The sequence below is a fragment of the Ictalurus punctatus genome, chromosome 3 (assembly GCF_001660625.3).
Source record: "Ictalurus punctatus breed USDA103 chromosome 3, Coco_2.0, whole genome shotgun sequence".
Taxonomy (NCBI): domain Eukaryota; kingdom Metazoa; phylum Chordata; class Actinopteri; order Siluriformes; family Ictaluridae; genus Ictalurus; species Ictalurus punctatus.
The window spans coordinates 33,470,422-33,490,421 of NC_030418.2; the positions used below are offsets into that span (position 1 = coordinate 33,470,422).

A 20,000-nucleotide genomic window follows, 5' to 3' on the forward strand; every position below is an offset into this window, starting at 1 on the left:
TGTGTGTCCTCTATCACTCCCCAACACATTTCCTCCTCCTGTCCAGCCCACACCAGGCACTAAGCTATGGATTAATTCTGCAGGTGTGTAAGGAGTGTGCCGGAAATCAGTTTTGAGTGTGTGTGTGTGTGTGTGTGTGTGTGTTGCAGTGTTTGCTCAAGGTTTTTCCACACTTGCACCAACGTACAGCGTGAAAACAGTGATTTATTTGATTGTATGGAAGTCAGCGCTTTGTAACAGTCAGAGGTTTTCAGAGAAGGTGACGCTTCGTTTCTTGGTAATATAACAAGCTGCGAATTGTCGTCACGTTAACTTTCAGAGAGAGAGAGAGAGAGAGAGAGAGAGAGAGAGGGAGGCTGGTGAGTAATTATTTATAGCTGCTGTAACGTAAGTGAGAACAAGAACTAACTTGTTTCCACAACATTAAATCTAGCTTTAAATGGATTTTTTTTTTTTTAAATGTCTTTAAATAAGTAAGTAAAAAAATAAATAAATAATAAATGGTCAAATTGCGGTGGTATAAGAGCAATAGAACACTTCCAGACATGCCTTTATAGGAAAGTAATCAGCTTTGGGATGGTAACAGTAACTCTGCTTCATCACACCGTACTGGTGATTATTCTTCTATAACCGCGGGACACAGAGGGGGTTTATTCCCAACTTTTAACAGCTACAAAAGGATTTTTTTAAAATTTTTTTCATTTTAGTTGAACAGTACAACATCTAATCAGCTGCTTCCGATCAGAGTTTGACTGACTGACTGCATTGTGATGTCAGTTCCTTTATTTTATTTTATTGTTCTTTCGTGGGACGTCCTGGAGTTGAAACACACAGAAATTTGTTTCTGAATCATTCCCGTGAAAATCGTCAACACTGATCGCGACCGAAAATTGATTCATTGTCAAATATCCCAGCTGACAAAAAAAGGTCCCCGGGACGTCGTCTGAATGGCCTCTACGAACGTCCCCCGAACGTACGTGTGTAGGGTCCCTTTGACGTCCTATGGAGGTTCATGGGGACGTTCACAGGACGTCCAGCGGCCATTCGGGACACTTAGGGGACTTTCGCTGAAATGAACACGTTCAGTAGTGTTATGATTTGACGTCCTCGGAACGTCCGCCAGTGAACGTTATAAACCGGACCTAAGTGGACGTTCGCAACGTCCGGGGGACGTCCCCTGTTTGCTGGGTGACGTGACGTGAGCTTATTCATTTAACCAGCAGTGTTCGCTCTGTGTGTGTGTGTGTGTGTGTGTGTGTGTGTGTGTGTTCATTGTAATGCACAGCTCATTAACAGCGCCAGTATTAAGACAGGGACCGTTAAGAACGAAATGCGGCAGCTTGTTATTGGAGGCCATGTCTGCACTGTCCATTTTGTGTGGACCCCATGTTCCTTTGGGTGCATTATGGGACAGGTTAATCAATCCACACTTCATTCCACTCGTTCTGGAAAAAAACGTGTTGGAAATACCGTCATTTATTTCTGAAACACGATGGTTCAGGATTTCCTGAAAGACGGAAGGCTTTTTCTCTTTTGCACGAATCTCGACCAGACGGAAAAACTTCCTGCAGTTTAAAATCGGAGTTTTTAATTCCCGACGTGACGCAGGAGTCCATTCGAGAGCCGGCATCCGATTACAAACCCACTTGGTGTCAGTTTCGCTACAGTACGTAGCTTATTCAACAGCGTGAGCGAAGCGTGGCATTCAGCGTCAGCGTGTAAGGAACTCGCACTTACCTAGCGGGATTGTAGACGTCTTTGATCAGACCGACTGTTCTTACCGCTGTGGGAGAACAGTTTTCTCTGCCGGAAAACAGTCAAGGAATGGTTAATCCTTTCATGCATGAATTATTTATAAGCACACACACAGCCACACACACACATGCTGTGTGTGTGTACATATATATATATATATATATATATATATATATATATATAAAATATGAATGAGAGATTGTATGTGTGTGTGTGCGAGAATTACCTGCGTCTGTGCCGCATCTCTACTAATAACAAAGCTGTGGGTTTGACTACTGAGTGCAGCTCTAACTGTGTGTTACTATGGTTACAATTGTTTATAGGCTAGGACTGGGACTACCTGTGGTACACACGCGTTGAACGCACACCTTCCAGCCAATCAGAATCGAGTATTCAGACAGACCATGGTATATAGACAGCTTAACTTATATTAAAAAGTAGACGTATTGTTGGATTCTCCATGTATAAGAATACCATGAGTACAATATTCTGAAATATTATACATGAAAGATTATTTTTTAATCAATAAAAACTAAAAACTGTGTCCAAAAACTGTGCAAAATATTTATGTGTTGAAGACCAAACTAATAGAAAATATCATTTAGGAAAATGTAAAAAAAATAATAATAATAATAACACAGTTTAGAACTGTTGCACAATACGTCCATATTCCGAAAAATATACACACGTAATGCGATTTATGTTTAGTAACGGTTAGTAAAAAACGAATGTGTTCCATTTGAGACGATATTACCTTTTCTAAAATTCATACACTAGACCAGTGGTTCTCAACCTTTCGTGAGCTCTGGACCCCGAGCATATTTTGAACAATCCACAAGGACCCCCCTCACTCCACAACAATTATAGGCTGTATATTTAACATTCATTTCTATATATGTTACTTCATTTTATTAATATTTCACATTAATGATATTAACATTGGACATTTAAAATCGAATCAAAAGATTCAATTATTGTTGGTGTGACATTCAATTCGACTCTCTGAACGATCCTTTGCTTATTTTATCCATCAGTGCAACTTGTCTACCGCTCGTAGGTTTTTTGCAGATTATCATTTCATTTGTAAATGAGTTTAAAATTAAAAATGTAAACAGTTTTAAAACTTTCCTACGGAGCCCCTGCAATTACGCCACTGACCACTAGGGGTCAGCGGACCCCCGGTTGAGAAACACTGCACTAGAGTATATAGTGCGTAGTGTAAGTGGACAGTACGTCATTTGGGACACAACTTTTAGTATTTACTCTCCAAAGCGTGTTTTCGGAACAGAAGTAACGTAGTGAGTAAACGTACCGCACGCAGACCAACTAATCGATCAGGAGATTCGTTGACAACAATTTTCATAATTGATCGTTGTCGATTTTATCGATTAGTTGTTGCAGCTGTAGATAGTATATAAAAAAACGTTTCCATCTCAAAATCTATTTTAAAGACGAGGCACGCGGTACAGTATCATCTGTTATATTTGTTCTTTTGTTTTCTCTCTATGTAAACAATTGGTTCGGGTTCGTACGCACGCACACGCGCGCGATTCACACAGCTAACCTGAGCGTGTTAGAAAGTGTGTGAGTTTACGCTTCAGGTGATAAAACACACACACACACACACACACAAAAAGATAGAAATATCACATTTCTGTCCGAGATCTACGATATTTACACTCGGTAAGACATCGTTTTTGTCTCGTCTCCAACCCCTGAAGGACCGAGCAAGCCTGTAAGAGAGATAAAACACTTCCTCTCTTCTCTTCCTATTCGTCTTCTCATGCCCGAATCGCGTCTCCAGCCAGGGGACCACCGTTCTCCGAGACAGACGTGCTCAGAGCTTCGCAAATTGTTAACCACTCTTTGGGTTCTGTCTCCATCTGTCACTCTTGGCTCATTAAAAGCAGCGCTAAGTGTTGTCCAATTAGCTCGATTACTATGAAATTGTGTAAAAGCCTTTTTTTTGTTGTTGGGTTTTTTTTGTTGTTTTTGTCCTTCTTTTTCTAGAACGGTTGTTTTGAAGTTCACAATAAAAAGTGCTAATTATGATGGAAGCCACAATGCGTTATGCGGGATAATTAATTAAGCGCACACGGATTCACCTTTACCAGCGGCGAAGGTTTCTGCGGTTCACTGGGTTTCAGTCAGGGTTTCTTTCTTTTTTTTTTCTTTTTTTTTGCGGGAGAAAAATGGACGCCAAGGGAAAACACAAAATCAATATAGAGAGTCCTATTCTTCATAGGCACAATAATAGCGGCTGAATAGCTAGAGATGTTGCTCATTATGGCCCCGAGGAGAAAAATGGATATGAGCGAGAATCAGCGGGACGTAAAGGAGGAGCTCATGGATGAGAAAGAGAGCGAGAGAGAGAGAAATGGATGTCCTCACAGTCTCTCGCTTTTGTCTCACACCAGGCTGCCTGTATGGCACAGCATGTAGCAGCAGTTAACATACTCACTCGCTCATGCGCACACACACACGCACACACACACGACCAACCTCAGCACCTCGCTCGATCTCTATCTCTCGCTCTCTTTCCTTTTCAGAACGAATCAGTGCTGAAAAATGTCCTACGCAAACCTTTTCCCCCTGTGCATTCACTCTCACACACACACACACACACGCTTTTTTTTTTCCCCCGTAGTGGATTTCAGAAATAACTCCAGACATCTGACCTTTTCCTTCACCATCACAGCCAGAGCTTTTTAAAACCCCTGTCCTCCCTTGGGTCTAATCTGAAGCCATGAAACCTGCTATCATCGCCTCCGCCGTAACACCACCTGGATCTGAGAATATTCAATACGTACTGTATAAGAGAGTCTTTGTTTGATTTTTCCTCATGTAAACAGCTGATCCCGATATTTTACCTTCAGCTTAGATCAATAGTGTTGTTTGAAATCAAAAGAGTTGCTGTAACGATGTCAGTGTGAGATTAGATCGGTGTCAGATATCAGCCAGTGTAGAGCGCTGCAGGGATGACGTCATTTTGTAGGCCAACCCGGAAGTTAGCGTCGCCCCGGTTCCCTCGACAAAAAGCCAATAGGACTGACCTTCCGATCAGTAACCCAGAGCCTGGCATTTCTGGGCTTCAACCCCCGACCTTCTGATCAGTAACCCAGAGCCTGTCAGTTCTGGGCTTGAACCCCCGACCTTCCGATCAGTAACCCAGAGCCTGTCAGTTCTGGGGCTTCAACCCCCGACCTTCCGATCAGTAACCCAGAGCCTGTCAGTTCTAGGGCTTCAACCCCCGACCTTCCGATCAGTAACCCAGAGCCTGTCAGTTCTGGGCTTCAACCCCCGACCTTCCGATCAGTAACCCAGAGCCTGTCAGTTCTGGGGCTTCAACCCCCGACCTTCCGATCAGTAACCCAGAGCCTGGCAGTTCTAGGGCTTCAACCCCCGACCTTCCGATCAGTAACCCAGAGCCTGTCAGTTCTAGGGCTTCAACCCCCGACCTTCCGATCAGTAACCCAGAGCCTGGCAGTTCTAGGCTTCAACCCCCAACCTTCCGATCAGTAACCCAGAGTCTGGCAGATCTGGGGCTTCAACCCCCAACCTTTCGATCAGTAACCCAGAGTCTGGCAGATCTGGGGCTTCAACCCCCGACCTTCCGATCAGTAACCCAGAGCCTGGCAGATCTGGGGCTTCAACCCCCGACCTTCCGATCAGTAACCCAGATCGCAACCCACGTTTTGTTCTTCAAGCTAATCTTCACAAATGAACACAACTTTTATGAATTTTGAAGCCTAAATACAGTTGCCAGAAGTAAAAAGGTAAAGTCGAGCTAAAAACAAACAAGAACTAGAACTAGAACCGTGCTGGGACGGTCCGTCGTGAAACAGGAAGCTCACAGCACGTCTGAATTCTCGCAAATATGCGTTCTATGTCCTTCTGTCCTCCGAGCTCGTTCTTTCAAATTACTGGACCGGAACTTACGTTATAGCCATGATAAACAGACGTTCCCTCACCAGCCTTCCTCTCTCTCTCTCTATCTCTCTCTCTCATAATGAGCGCATTAATATTACCCTAATGTTCCTGTTACAGCTGGAACTACCTGTGCTGTTCTACAGGAATAATCTACACTTTCTGACCAGTCAGATTTGCACTTAGAGCAGCGTTCGCACGACAGATGAAGATGAAAAGAAAGGCAGTGTCGTGATCCAGAGAACGAGTAACAAGCTCTGTCTGCTAACACGCTTCATCATGGCGCTGTCTTTGTGGATGCGTGATCGCCGGGCCTACCTCGTCACGTGGGAAACACGGTAATACAGACCTTACCGGCTGTTACAAGATGAAAGAGGCGCTTCTATCTGGATCAGTGCTCATTTGTGCAAAGGAAAACGGGATGAGAAAAGAGGTCAGGTGTAGCGGTATTAGCGTCTGCTCTGTAACAAGCTTCAGCATCGTATTAAACTCCCCATCTGCTTCCTGCCGCGCTCTTATCCTTAGCCGGGGTAATAACATCAGCCCTGGGGTAATAACACTCGTCATTTTCCTCACATCGCCTCCACCGAAGAGACAAAAGAAATCCCCGTCGCTCCGCATTGTAACCAGCTTGACCATTGTAATGAGCCGCACAGAGGACGGGATTACGGCCCAAACCCATTTCCCACTTTCCACCGGCTTTATTGGTCATTTGTTGATTAATAAGTTCGCTCCAAAACAGGGCCTTTGTGGCTGTGAGGCAGATGAATAATGGATGTGTGGTGTATGTGTGTGTGGTGTGTGTGTGTGTATGCGCTTTAGTGGTGATTCATGGACTGTAAGTGCCCTTGTCTGGTTGTGTACGCAGAAATCTAGTCACATGCACACGCATAAAGTTTCTCTGAGCGTGCGTAAAAGGATTATAGAAAAAAAAAATGGTGACTCATTAGTGTCAGAGTGTACGTCTTTCTCTTTATTGTATACCTTTTTTTTTTTATTATACTCTTTCTACCTTCCTCCTCTCCCTGTCCTTCGTCAGTACCCGCCGACCTTGGCTGTACGGATGTGCAATGCAAATGATTTCCCGCCGCAAATCTCCGCCTAATCCCCCGGCTACTGAGACTTTTAACCGTTTAATACGGAACTCTGCAGCAGGACGGAGAAAGCATCGATTATTCCAGTCCTCGCGTTCCCTCCCCTCGTTCTCCGGAGATTGGACTTTGCCAAATGGAGCTCTTTCATACCGGGAATGGAAATCTTCCTGCTGAATTTGCCCAAGACTGGAGCAAATAGAGGGGTTCATATTTATGGAAATTCGAGAGGAAAAATAGAGAGTGAGAGCGAGAGAGAGACAGAGAGAGAGAGAGAGAGAGAGAGAGAGAGAGATGTCCCTCAATTGCATGTCCTCTTCATTCTTCAAAGACATTTAAGCTTCATAAATGTTGCATTTGTGGGAAAGTTAATTGGATTTCAGAAGCTTAGTCTCGAATGCAGATTGTGAGTGGCATCTGTGTGGCAGGCTGGTTTACCATGATGGAGTGAGAGGAAGAGAGTTGTGGACAGAGAGAGAGAGAGAGAGAGAAGGAGAGAGAGAGACAGGCAGCCTAGAACCCCCTGATTGTTTAGCAGCCGCTATTGGGCATGTTGTGAATGTATGTGGACAGCCTGAGGATGGATGGTGAAGGGTTGAGGTGCTCTCTGTCTCTCTCTCTCTCGCTCTCTCTCTCTCTCCAGTGAGCGTGTGATTAATTGTATTAGTTCAGGCTAGAAGTAAAGAAATGTTTTAATGGAGAGCTGGCTGCACTGCAGAGCCCGAACACGCAAACACAAGGACGCAGCGAGACAAGAAACACACTTAGCCTGGCTAACCTGTAACGCATTTATCTCTCTCTCTCTCTCTCTCTCGCTCTGTCTCTCTCTCTCAGTTTAATGGGCTGTACCAGCATGATGGTGTATAACTATTTCCAAAACAATTATAAAGTTTACTGTCAATTAAAGTGTCACGTAAAAAAACTTGCGGGTTTCCTCCGGGTTCTCCGGTTTCCTCCCACGTCCCATGATGCCCTGCAGATAATAAATAATAATAATAATAATAATTCTAATCATTATTATTATTATTATTATTATATCCAAGCAAGTGAAAAGATCTTCAAAATGGACAAACTGATCTAATATTTCTTATTATGAAATGAGCATAAATGAAAGATACGATGAATCGGCCTTTTGTTTGTAGACACTGTTACTCATTTCAGGCTGTAAAGGCAGCTCATCGAAATAAATGCTTAAAATTATAAAAAATGATCTGCCAGTAGACTACAAAGAATATCTGGAAGTTTTTTTTTTTAAATCTTGAATATTGATTGAATAATAGTTCAGTGTTTCCTCGCGATAGTTTCATAGTCCCTTTGAAAGGGAACTCAACGTTGTGTGAGCTTCATGCTGTGGGAGTGAATTCGCGCATGACCGGTCGATCTGACTTCTGTGTAAAATCTCGCCAGTCTCTTCTCAGCCGAACGGAAAAGCAGGGCTCTGAGCCGGCCGCTGTCAAGGCAGCCAGAAGTACAGTACGGTTATGTTGCTATGCTGAAACAGGCGGAGGTGCTTTCGAGCTTCCTCTCTCTATCGACGGCAGCGAACTTGGGGGGGGTTGGGGTTTGCCATCCAAGCCGTGTAAGGTCACCTCAGCATCGGTCGGCAAAGTCTATGCGGAAGTGGGTCTCACTCGTGGGTTCCGGCATAGAATGGTAGTGTTGCAGGCCTACCAGGCAGACCTGCTGAATGAGCCTGATAGTGTGGAGGGAATTGGGCCTGAGGCAGGGGCGGAGCTTCACCAGGCCATGGATTTGTCTCTTCGTGACGGAGAGGCACCTGTGGCTCAATCTCTCGGGCATGGGGGATAAAGATAAAGTCTCCATTCTGGACACCTCTGTTACACATTTCAGCCTGTTTGGCTTAACGCCATCATCAACAGGTTTCAGGAGGCAAAACAGCAAACGGCGGCGTTCAGCCAGTTCCTTCCTCATTGTGTCAAGTGTGCCCGGGCATCCACGAGTCGAGCCCAGGCCAGTACAAATGTGAGGGAGGCACAGAAGGAGAGTGTGGCATTCCCTGATACCTCCCCCCCACGCAGAAAGCAGGGGGACACAGCCACAGCCTGCTAGTAGGCCTGATTTAAGGATGATGATCAGTGCCAAAAAGGCAAAGATGAACAGTCCTGATGGGCCACGGATGAAGATATCAGGGGGCGAGAGGATGTTAGGGCAGTCGGTCCCCAATATTACTGTAGCCCACAACACCCCCTCCGTCTCTTCCTCTCTCTCGCCTAAACAGGAGTGAATTTGCTGAACTTTTAAACGCTTTTGTGCTCATTAGAGTTACTTTTCTGTGAACTCTCCTCTGGATATTCTGCAGAAATTAACCAGATCTCCGATAACAGGCCGGTGCGTGTGTCTAACTGGCGGAGGAGCTGCTTTATATTAACGTGGCATATCCACACAGAACAACGCAGCAGTGCTTTTCATTAGCCAAGCTCGGAGTTTGCCTAAATGCCAAGCCTCGTCTAAGTGCCAGAATCTCACAAGTCACTGGAAATGTCATCCCTGCAAATAATTTGAATTAATATCATGCGAGAGTGCTATTATCTCGCTCTCTGGATTGATCGTTTAGGAGAAATAAATGGTGCCGATATCTTTCAGTTGGAAAGATCTATTAAAAATGTGCACACAGTCCTGTTACGGTAATTACTGTTAGGGGGTCAGAGGTCACTGAATCTCTTTCAGAGACTCTCTCTCGCTCTCTTTCGTGCCTGGTGTTTGGGTGTCCCTTCCTCTGAACACACACAGCAATAAGATATGTGTGTCTAGGTCACTTCTGCTTTGGAGCTGAATTAATCAGTTAGCTCTTGTGGAGGCGGTAAAAGAGCCCTGTGTGTGTTTGTGTGTGTGTTTGAGAGAGAGAGAGAGATTTATCGTCGGTTGTATGTTGTGGGTTTCTAACAGAAATAGTTCACCTTGTCATATTCACATCAGGGTGGTGAGGGATTTTGACCTGAGTTCATGCTCCACTGATGCCGAACAGCCGTAATCAGAGGCTTCAGCGCTTCATTCAGCAGCCTGTCCTCCTCCCTCCCTCCCTCCCTCTCCCTCTCACACGCGCACATATGCACATACACACACCTCCCATTGAGCTACACGCTCCCTGCAGATCTCTTTCTAATTAACTAATCAATACCAGCACTGCTGCTTTTTCACACGCCGCCTTATTTAGCTCACATTCTCCTCAAACTCGGACACGCGAGAGCCGGGCCGTGAAACAAGCAGCTCTTCTCGAGATTGACAGACGCCGATAACACACACACACACACGTACGCTCGGTGGCCCTCGGCGTAACGCAGGCGCATACAAGAATGCAATGTAGAGCTCTCGAATTCCCTCAAGGACTCGAGCGAGCTCAACGCCTCATCAGATCTCCCTGGAAACAAAGCACATGCCAGTCTGCCACTCCAATCACGCAGCTCCGGGTTCACAGCCCCACCCACTTGGCTGATTGCATCATTAACCGTACTTCAGTTTGGGTAATTAAGATTTTTTTTCCCCCCTCAAGGATTCAGGGTTTTCTAGAACTTATAAGCGGTACGTTTCGCTGCATCACTTTAATCATGTGTTCAGATATACTCGTCCTCACTCGGCTCGTTCCCCGAGGTCCAGAATCAATGGGATCTCGGTTTTCCATCAGATATGTACGCTTTAATTTCGATTCCTTCACTCTAAAGAAGTCAGAATGCTCCGTCATCTCTTGGGATGCGTTCATATCAGTAACGGATCTCGGTCCGAAACCATCCTTATTTGCTCTCTCATAAAAAAAATAATAATAATAAACGCTCAGACAGATAACAACATCTGATACCATGTGATACTATGTGACATTAGCCTTGTGCACGTTGTTGTGCTATTGAACACGAAATGAAGAAGAAGAAGACTTTATTTCTCATATACATTACAGCAGAGTGAAATTGTTTTCTTCGCATACCCCAGCATGTCAGGAAGTCGGGGTCAGAGCGCAGGGTCAGCCGTGATACAGCGCCCCCTGGAGCAGAGAGGGTTAAGGGCCATGCTCAAGGATCCAACAGTGGCAGCTTGGCAGTGCTGGGACGGGAACCCCTGACTTCCTGATCAGTAACCCAGAGTTTTATCCGTCGAGCCACCACCTTCGAATTTCAGCCATCTGGACGTATTTCATGATTCAGTCAAAGCAATGCAGACTGCAAACTGTGCTTTGAGAAAAATATCGAGGAATTACATCATCTTCTACCAATACAATCTGATAAAATCTGATAAAAGATCTTAAACATAAAACTCAGCAATTCATCGCTAGCAGCACAGCGGCTCTTAGCCGGGACGCTGTTCTCCATTTACAATGAGAGTGAAAAGTGAAACAAAAGCCACCATTTTTTTTTTTTTTTTTCCACTAGAACTCTACTCGATCCGGAGCTAACTAATGCGCTTCATTTAAAATCAACTTGCTAACATTATAAGAGTTATAAGAGTGAACCATAAGAGTTCATTTTAAGAGTTAGCCTCTTATATCCACACACACACACACACACACACACACACACACACACACACACACAATTATAGCTGCATCATTTATTCAGTAGGTCTGCTGCACTCTAAAATACAGCAGAATCAGAAAAAAGGAAAAGCATGTACGGGTGCATCTCAAAATTAGAATTGTGGAGAAGCTCAGTTTTTTTTTCTGTGATTTAATTCGAAAAGTGGAACTTTCATGTTTTCTTGATTCATTACACGTAAAGTGAAATATTTCAGGGCTGTTTTTGTTTTAATCCCGATGATTACGGCTTACAGCTCACGGAAATCAAAAATCCAGTATCTCAAAATATTAGAATAAAGAATTTATAATACAGAAATTTGTGAACCTTGTGAAAAGTGTGTTAATGTATGCGCTGATACTCGGTTGGGGTTTTAATCCTTTTGCATGAATTACTGCGTCGACACGGCGTGGCATGGAGGCGATCAGCCTGTGGCGCTGCTGAGGTGTTCCGGAAGCCCGGGTCGCTTTGATAGCGGCCTTCAGCTCGTCTGTATTGTCGGGTCTGGTGTCTCTCGTAGATTCTCTATGGGGTTCGGGTCAGGCGAGTCGGCTGGACGATCGAGCACGGTAATACCACGGTCAGTAAACCAGTTACTAGAAGTTTTGGCACTGTGGGCAGGTGCCAAGGAAATCAGCATCTCCATAAAGCTCGTCAGGAGATTGAAGCATGACGTGCTCTAAAATCTCCCGGTAGACGCTGCATCGACTCTCGACTCGAGAAAACTCACTGGACCGACACCAGCAGATGACATGGCAACCCAAATCATCACTGACTGTGGAAACTTCACACGGGACTTCAAGCAGCTTGGATTCTGTTCCTCTCCACTCTTCCTCCAGACTCCGGAACCTTGATTTCCAAATGAAATGCAGCATTTACGTGCATCTGAAAAGAGGACTTTGGACCACTGAGCAACGGTCCAGAGTTTTTTTTCTCCTTAGCCCAGGTAAGGCGCTTCTGACATTGTCTCTGGTTCAGGAGTGGCTTGACACTAGGAATGTGATGTTTCTGTATTATAAATTCTTTATTCTAATATTTTGAGATACTGAATTTTTTATTTGCGTGTGCTGTAAGCTATAATCGTCAAGACTAAAGCAAAAAAAGGCTTCAAATATTTCATTTTATGTCTAATGAATCTAGAATTTTTAAATCCACTTTTTGAATTGGATTACGGGGAAAAATTCACTTTTCCACGATATTCAAATTTTTTGACACGCACCTGTACTTTCCCTAGACGCTAAACCTGAGAGAATAGTACACATTCCAGAATTACTATTGTTTTTAAATCAATGTTTTGAAACTTTGTGAACAAAATAAAAGCCTGTTAACACAGAATGCATGATTTTATGCTTCAACGTCACAGGGATTAATTATTGCGCTTTGAATGGGTTTCAATGGGGACATTTTTTGTCCTTAAGGTCCTGAGTGTAACTATCTTGCGTACCTAGTTTAAAATAGATTTATGAAAGCAAATGAGGGTGAGAGATTAAAAATTCCAATAAAAAATACCCACCTTTTGCAAAACTTACAGACAAAATGATTAAAAAAACGAAAAAGACAAAAATGTCCATAAGGACGCACAAGGGTTAAACCCGGAAAACATAAACAGAGAAGAATACCGTTTCTCTGTCGTCCCTGATTGATTAATACTAACCCGGTTACTCATTTCAGTATCAGAATCAGTAGTAAAAACATGTATCCGTCCCTAGTAAGTGATGATACTTGCTGCTTCCACCTCCATGCTGCCTCTGCGCTCTCCTGAATCTCCTCGCACACAAGACAACGTGTTGTCCAGAAGCTTAGCTGATCAAACACGCTCCCAGAGCCAAAAACACAGGCACCGAGCTTCCCTCCCTCCACGTCTCGCTTTACAAAGCTCCCTCAAATCCGCTTCCGCTTCTGCGTCTCCTCTTACTGGCACGAACGCTGGAAGGTGGGGGGGTGGGGAGGGATGCTCGGATCGTTCCGCCAGAGAAGTGTTTGCTCCTTCATTAGCAGGCTTAATTGAGTCGACTGCGATATTTCAGCGCCTTATTAAAATGGAGGGAAGCGGAGTGGGCGGGTATTACATGGGAGCAAATTGATTTTGGCGCCATCCTGTCCATCCTGTTTGGCTGGCAGATGCCATTTTCACTATTTCTTGTTGATTGTTTCTATCTCTCTCTCTCCCAGCTCTTTAATTTTGTCCTTACATTTAATTTCTTTAAGCCACATCACACAGGGGGACTCTTTTTGGACCGATTAAAGACACGAACGTCCGAAAGAGACGGAGTGACACGGAGAGAAAGAGTAAGACACAGGGACCGCGCGCTGTGATTTCACCCATTTAACCTTGGTGCGCTTTGGTCTGTATTAATCTCTGCTTATTTATACTTATAAGTCACTCCACCGGTCCTGTTCGGTTTCCCATCCAGAATTATTTTCGTAGTGAAATATAAGGATCCAGCAATTAAATATTATTCGAACGTGCACTAGTGCGAGTGCATGTTTTTTGGGAATTCGTCAATACAGATACGATGCTGATACTGAAATGATCAGCTTGCTTATTATGAATCAATCTGGGGCATCACAGAACCTCTTATGTCGCTCAGTTTATGTTTCCTGGTTTAAATGGGGGTTTAATTGGGGTTTCCTCCGGGTACTCCGGTTTCCTCCCCCAGTCCAAAAGTATGCGTTGTTGTTTCCAGATTGTCTGGAGGATGTGAATGTGTGTCCGATTGTGCCCTGTGATGGGTCGGCACCCCGTCTAGGGTGTCACCCTGCCTTCCTTCCTTCGGTCCTCGGGTGCCCCGCGTTCCCTGGGATAGGCTCCAGGCTCCATGCTGATGCATGCCTAGTGAAATAGCTCTGAAATTTATTGTCCAGTCAAGTGGCTTTATTGTCATTTCAACCATATACAGCTGGTACGGTACACAGTGAACCGAACCAACGTTCCTCTAGGACCACGGTGCTACATAAAACATCACACGAACCATACAAAACGACAGACACGGAACTAAATAAGACCTACACGTCTCTACATAAAGTGCACATGCTAACGTGTGCTAACAACACAAGACAGTACAGTAAGTACTAAAACAGGACAATAGTATAGTACAGTAAGTGACAGAGTAGCGCCGAACAGTACGCGGTTCTAGCGTGGAAGTGTCCGATATAACAGGAAGTACGAGAGAATAACAATATAATAAAAATGCTGTGAATGTAAACGTAACATGCTAGGACATGTTAGCGTACACCATGCTGTATATGGACGTAGCAGTTGTTGCGGTAGCAGCCAGGTAAAGAGTATAATAGTGACAAGAACTTGAATACGATATTTTTATAAATATAGTAGCGATATTTTTATAATATGGAAACCCGAGTCTCGGTCAGATGTAAAGTTCACAAAGGGCTACATTTTAGAAGTAGATCTGATCAGGAGAGCAGAACGCATGCGGTATCTTTAGTCAATTCTTCCTAGTTTCTGTTTTCGCATTACTTCAACTACAAAACTTCAATAGAACCTCCACATGCCAAAAAATAATGAGTACAAAAGGGAAGACGATTAAAGCAGCACGTCATCAGCGGAAAGATCGGTCCGCTACCCGGCTAATCCGCTCAGCGGTGCTCCTGTACTCGTCCCTTTCCATTGATTGATGAGGTGGAGGGGGGCGGACACGCTCAAACCTGGAGACTGTTATTTCCTTGTGGTTGGTGCACATTCTGTGCTAAAAACCTTGTGTGTGTTTTGCTCAAAAAACTGGTGTACAAGCCTCAACAGTATATATACACGTACTTCTCTTCTCTTTCTCAATTGCTGTTGGACGTACTCATCTTTGGGAGATTTTTTAACAGCGTGTGTATTGCTCAGAGCGTTGCCAGGTGCGTGGTTTTCTCCTAGCAGTCAGGCTATTTTTAAACTGCCAGCAGTTTTTTTTTTTTGTTGTTGTTGTTGTTCTCATATTAGGTTTTAATATTAACAGTGCTGGTTCGTAGCCACAAATCTGGCAACCCTGCTCGTATGAATACGTCCATCTACAGTATTTATTCACGTCTGAAAAGGTGTAAATATTTTATGAACATTACTGTATTTGTAAAAACATAGACGCTACGGTTAAACACAAGGCAAAACGGAAGGCGGTTCAATGACGCACTTGTATACAAAACAGTTTATTCTGTTCGCAGCCGTCTTTTCATTAAGTCCTCTACCCACCGTGTCAGCCGTATTAATTACCCATTCTGACACGGGAGTGATAAGAACTTGGCTTATTAACACCTTTATCTCGCACTCCCTCTTTAGTCCTGAGATTTTTGACAGCTTTCTGGTTTCTACCATTTCCACCAGAAGCTTTTAATCCGCAAGCTAATCACGCCGAGTGCAACTGGTAGGCGATCTTGCGGATTGTGTTGAGGACCTGTAGCTTTATTAAATAAATGTTAATAAATGTGAGATGCATTTTGACAAGTGCATCGAGCATTTTGTGCTCTGCCTCGTCACGTCTGCATCTTGAATCACTGTATAGAGCATCAGATGAGCCACAGTGAGTAGCTGTACATTTACAAAGTGATCTGTATGGCAGATGGACCTGCCACTGCTCCTACCTGCCATTGCCGCTTCTCCTGCCTCTGGCACTGCCACTGCTCCTGCCCCTGGTACTGCTCCAGTCCCTGTCCCTGCTCCTACCTCTGGCATTGCTCCTGCCCCTCCCACTGCCACTGCTCCTTCCCCTGCTACTACTCCTGTCCCTGCTCCTACCCCTGCCATTGCTCCTGCCCCTGCCACTGCTCCTACCGCTGCCACTGCTCCTTCCCCTGGCACTGCTAATTCTCCTGCCACTGCTCCTGCCCCTTGCACTGCTACTGCTCCTGCCCCTGGAACTGCCACTGCTCCTACCCCTGCTACTGCCACTCCACCCCCTGAAACACAGAAAACACATGTCAGCAAAGTCATCATAACAGTTCCTCAACCTCAGCTGCATCACTCTGGTTCATAATTGGTCTCAACTAGGGACGTGTGCACAGTTATCATTTCTGTTTGTTCCTGCTTGTGATATTTTCTAATTAATTGAATCGGTTCTACTGTATTTCCCAAAATATAAACAAACCAGCAGCCTAATTAAAATTACCATGACCCTGATCAGACAGTTACTAAGGATGAATGAGTGAACGGTTTTAATGTGTCCCACAGGATCCCAGTTCTAATGGAAAGCTTTAGTCAACCAAGTGAAGTGAATAGTGCTCCTCTTAATCTGCTCAATCCAAGTAATGGATTCGGTTAGGTTGGGTGTGTGTGTGTGCGTGTGTGTGTACAGTACACATTTTCTTAAACCAACCAAGTGTCATAATGTGTTTTCAGTTCAATATTAGATTTGATATATTGTCTGCTACTCGCAAGGCTTTAACTCTGCCAGTGACATTTTTGTACGCTGACATTAACGTTTCACATTACACACTGACCTACACGTTTCACTTCATCCGTTAAGCTTGAAATTGAAGTTTTTGCTGCCTGGGTTGAAGAGTAAAATGTACACTGATTTTATTGCTATCCTTATACTTCATTTAATCATGACTCATATCATATCATTTGTTTATTTAACTCGTGATCGTTGGACACAATACCAAGCTTGCGCTAATAACACCACGGTCAACATGGATCGAGGGCGTTCCAGAACGAGCAAGATAAGCTACGTTAACGAGGGAGCTGTGAATGTGCATGACTAAACATACAGGGTCATTAAAAATAATAATAATTTTAAACAGTGAGTCTGCAGCTTTTTCCGAAATTTAATGTGTCTAAAAATGTATTTCAAGTTTATTTTATTATTATTATTATTATTATTATTATTATTATTATTTAACAAAATAGGATTGATTGAACAAGATATATATATATATATATATATATATATATATATATATATATATATATATATATATATAGATAGATAGATAGATAGATAGATAGATAGATATAGAGAAAGATAGAGAGACAGATAGATCTATATAGATATATGTATATAGATTGATAGAGAGATATAGACATATAGAGAGAGAGAGAGTGAGAGAGACAGACATATATAGAGAGAGAGACAAAGATATATATATATATATATATATATATATATATATATATATATATATATATATATATATATATATATATATATATATAGAGAGAGAGAGAGAGAGAGAGAGAGAGAGAGAGAGAGAGACAGACATATATATGAGATATATATATATATATATATATATATATATAGAGAGAGAGAGAGAGAGAGAGAGAGATATAGACATATATAGAGAGAGAGTGAGAGAGACAGACATATATATAGAGATATATATATATATATATATATATATATATATATATATAATATAGAGAGAGAGAGAGAGAGACATTATATATATATATATATATATATATATATATATATATATATATATATATATATATATATATATATATATATATTTTTTTTTTTTTTTTTTTTTTCTTTCTTCATTTTTATGCTGTGTATGTGGTGCAAGGCACTTGAACAGTAGCACCATTTTAGTTCAGTGTTTTGCGAATCGTCATCCGTCTGTAAACCCTGATGCGGGAGCGAAGTCGGCTATCTCAGCAGTCTGAAGCTACTGAACTCCTCAGAAACTTTAAAGTGCTGACTTTTTGTTCTGCTATACAGTGTCTCTATCCCTCTCTATGACCTTCGGGAGAATTTCTCCGTCTAGCTGAACTGCCCTTGAGCTTCGGCAGAATCTATACTTATAAATGTGTTATGAGGTGTGTGGGAGAGTGAGTGAGAGAGAAAGTGAGTGAGAGAGAGCGAGCAGTGAACAAGTTGGTCCTCTCTTCATCTCTCCAGGTCTCCAGTGATGGCCGGAGGTCTGTTTGCCGTGAACCGTCTGTGGTTCTGGGAGCTGGGAGGCTACGATACGGGCCTGGAGATCTGGGGAGGAGAGCAGTACGAGATTTCTTTCAAGGTGAGAGAGTGTGTGGGACAAATCCGAACACACACACACGACTGCTTCACTTCATCACATCACACCACGCTGTCACTGATTATTTTATTTGAACAGCACACCGCAAGTGTGTTATCCTGTGCTTTCCCTGAGTAGATACTCTATTACATGACATTCTGTCCAATTGTAAACGGACACAGGGTTCTCTCGGCGATTCAATGCCGCGTTCGTCACGCTCAAACGGAACAAAGCCGTGAACAGAGCTTCAGGCTCGCGTGCATACAGATGTCGAGACTCTGCGTCGGACACGCTTGACCCGAGCTACCTCAAGTGGGTCAAGAATAGTCTTGACACCGTAGGATTGATTACAGGGGCAGAAAATACAGGCCAGTACTCCATGAGGGTACGGCGGCTAAAAATAGCACAACTCTGAAGCCTTTCATCAGCGCTCTCCTGTCACCTGACTGTCGAGTACTCCTCCGGTTTCCTGAAACTTCATTTTGCCCCACAGCGAAGCACGGAGCCTCTAAGAAGCAATATCGCGCGCGACGAGGTCCGTCTGCTTCCATCCTGCCTCACGAGCATTGCTCATCTCTGACAGCTCTGTGAAGCTCCACACCAAAGTTTTGTCATATTCCTTCCTGTGTGTTACGGCCGAAAGGACACGCAGGAAGAGTCCGAAAGAAAAAGACAGGCGCCGGCGCAGGTGCGTTACCAGGCAGCGCCGAAACTAATTGGTCCGTGTGACCCCGTGATCTCCTGTCCGTCCGAGGCGCTTCGGTTTTGATTAGCGAGGCCGGAACACCAGAGACAAGCGCGTGTGAGGGATTTTTCACTTTTATCAGAGATAAAATACCTGCCATGGCTGCCTTTTTTTTTTTATTATTCGGCGCCCCACTCCTGTGCACCATCAGTTGAACTTTGTGGTTGGAACACGGGCTGTCTGGAAACCATGGCAACTGCAGAAATATTTCAGGAACTAAATTAAAACCTTTTTTTATTTTTTTTTCGATAACAATTGCCAAGGTTTTTTATATATATATATATATATATATATATATATATATATATATATATATATATATATATATATATATATATATTTATTTATTTTTTATTATTGTTACTGTCGCTGCGTATAGATAGGGTTGCGGATCTTGTTTACACATCCGGTGAACAGTGAGAAACGTGTTATCGCTGTTATTCAGCTTTAGCGTGACTGCAGCGTGAGGACCAACTTGGACCGTTCGAGCCCGGCGCCAGCCAATATACCGGTCAGCTGTCTTTATCCAACCGGCGTCCTTCTGTCGGACGTGGGCGGATTTCAACATGCCGCACGATTCCTCCCAACGCTATCCCGTTACCTCCATGACTTCATCTCGTGCATGGCGTGTGAGTTACTGCGTGAAAATGATTCATCTTTCTCTTGTTTACTCTCGAGGGAGAGCGGTTCGATATCATGTCCAGGACAGTTCCATCCGGGCGCGTGTGAAGGGTGTCTGACCGCTAAGTGGCTGCCCCAGCGAGAGAGAGAGAGAGAGAGAGAGAGAGAGAGAGAGAGAGCGAGCGAGAGCAGCGTGTTGTTTGATATCAGCACACCGCTCTCTCACGCAGCGGGAGAGACCATGAAACGAAGAGTCTCCAGACCTGTCTGTCAAATGCCCACAACACTTCCACAATGCAGATGCTGAATCTTTCCTCAGTTTTTTTTATTTATATATATATATATATATATATATTTTTTTTTTAAGTTGCCGGATAGGAAAAG

At 43.6% G+C, this 20,000-nt stretch overlaps 1 protein-coding gene across 1 annotated transcript in view; it reads left to right on the top strand.

Moving 5' to 3' along the window:
* galntl6 (polypeptide N-acetylgalactosaminyltransferase like 6) overlaps window positions 1-20,000 on the top strand; it is a 253,498-nt gene that overhangs the window by 205,820 nt on the left and 27,678 nt on the right. Inside the window, exon 8 of the mRNA XM_017464226.3 lies at window positions 18,136-18,253. Within this exon, the coding sequence (XP_017319715.1) occupies window positions 18,136-18,253 (118 nt within the window). The remainder of the gene's footprint in view (window positions 1-18,135; window positions 18,254-20,000) is intronic.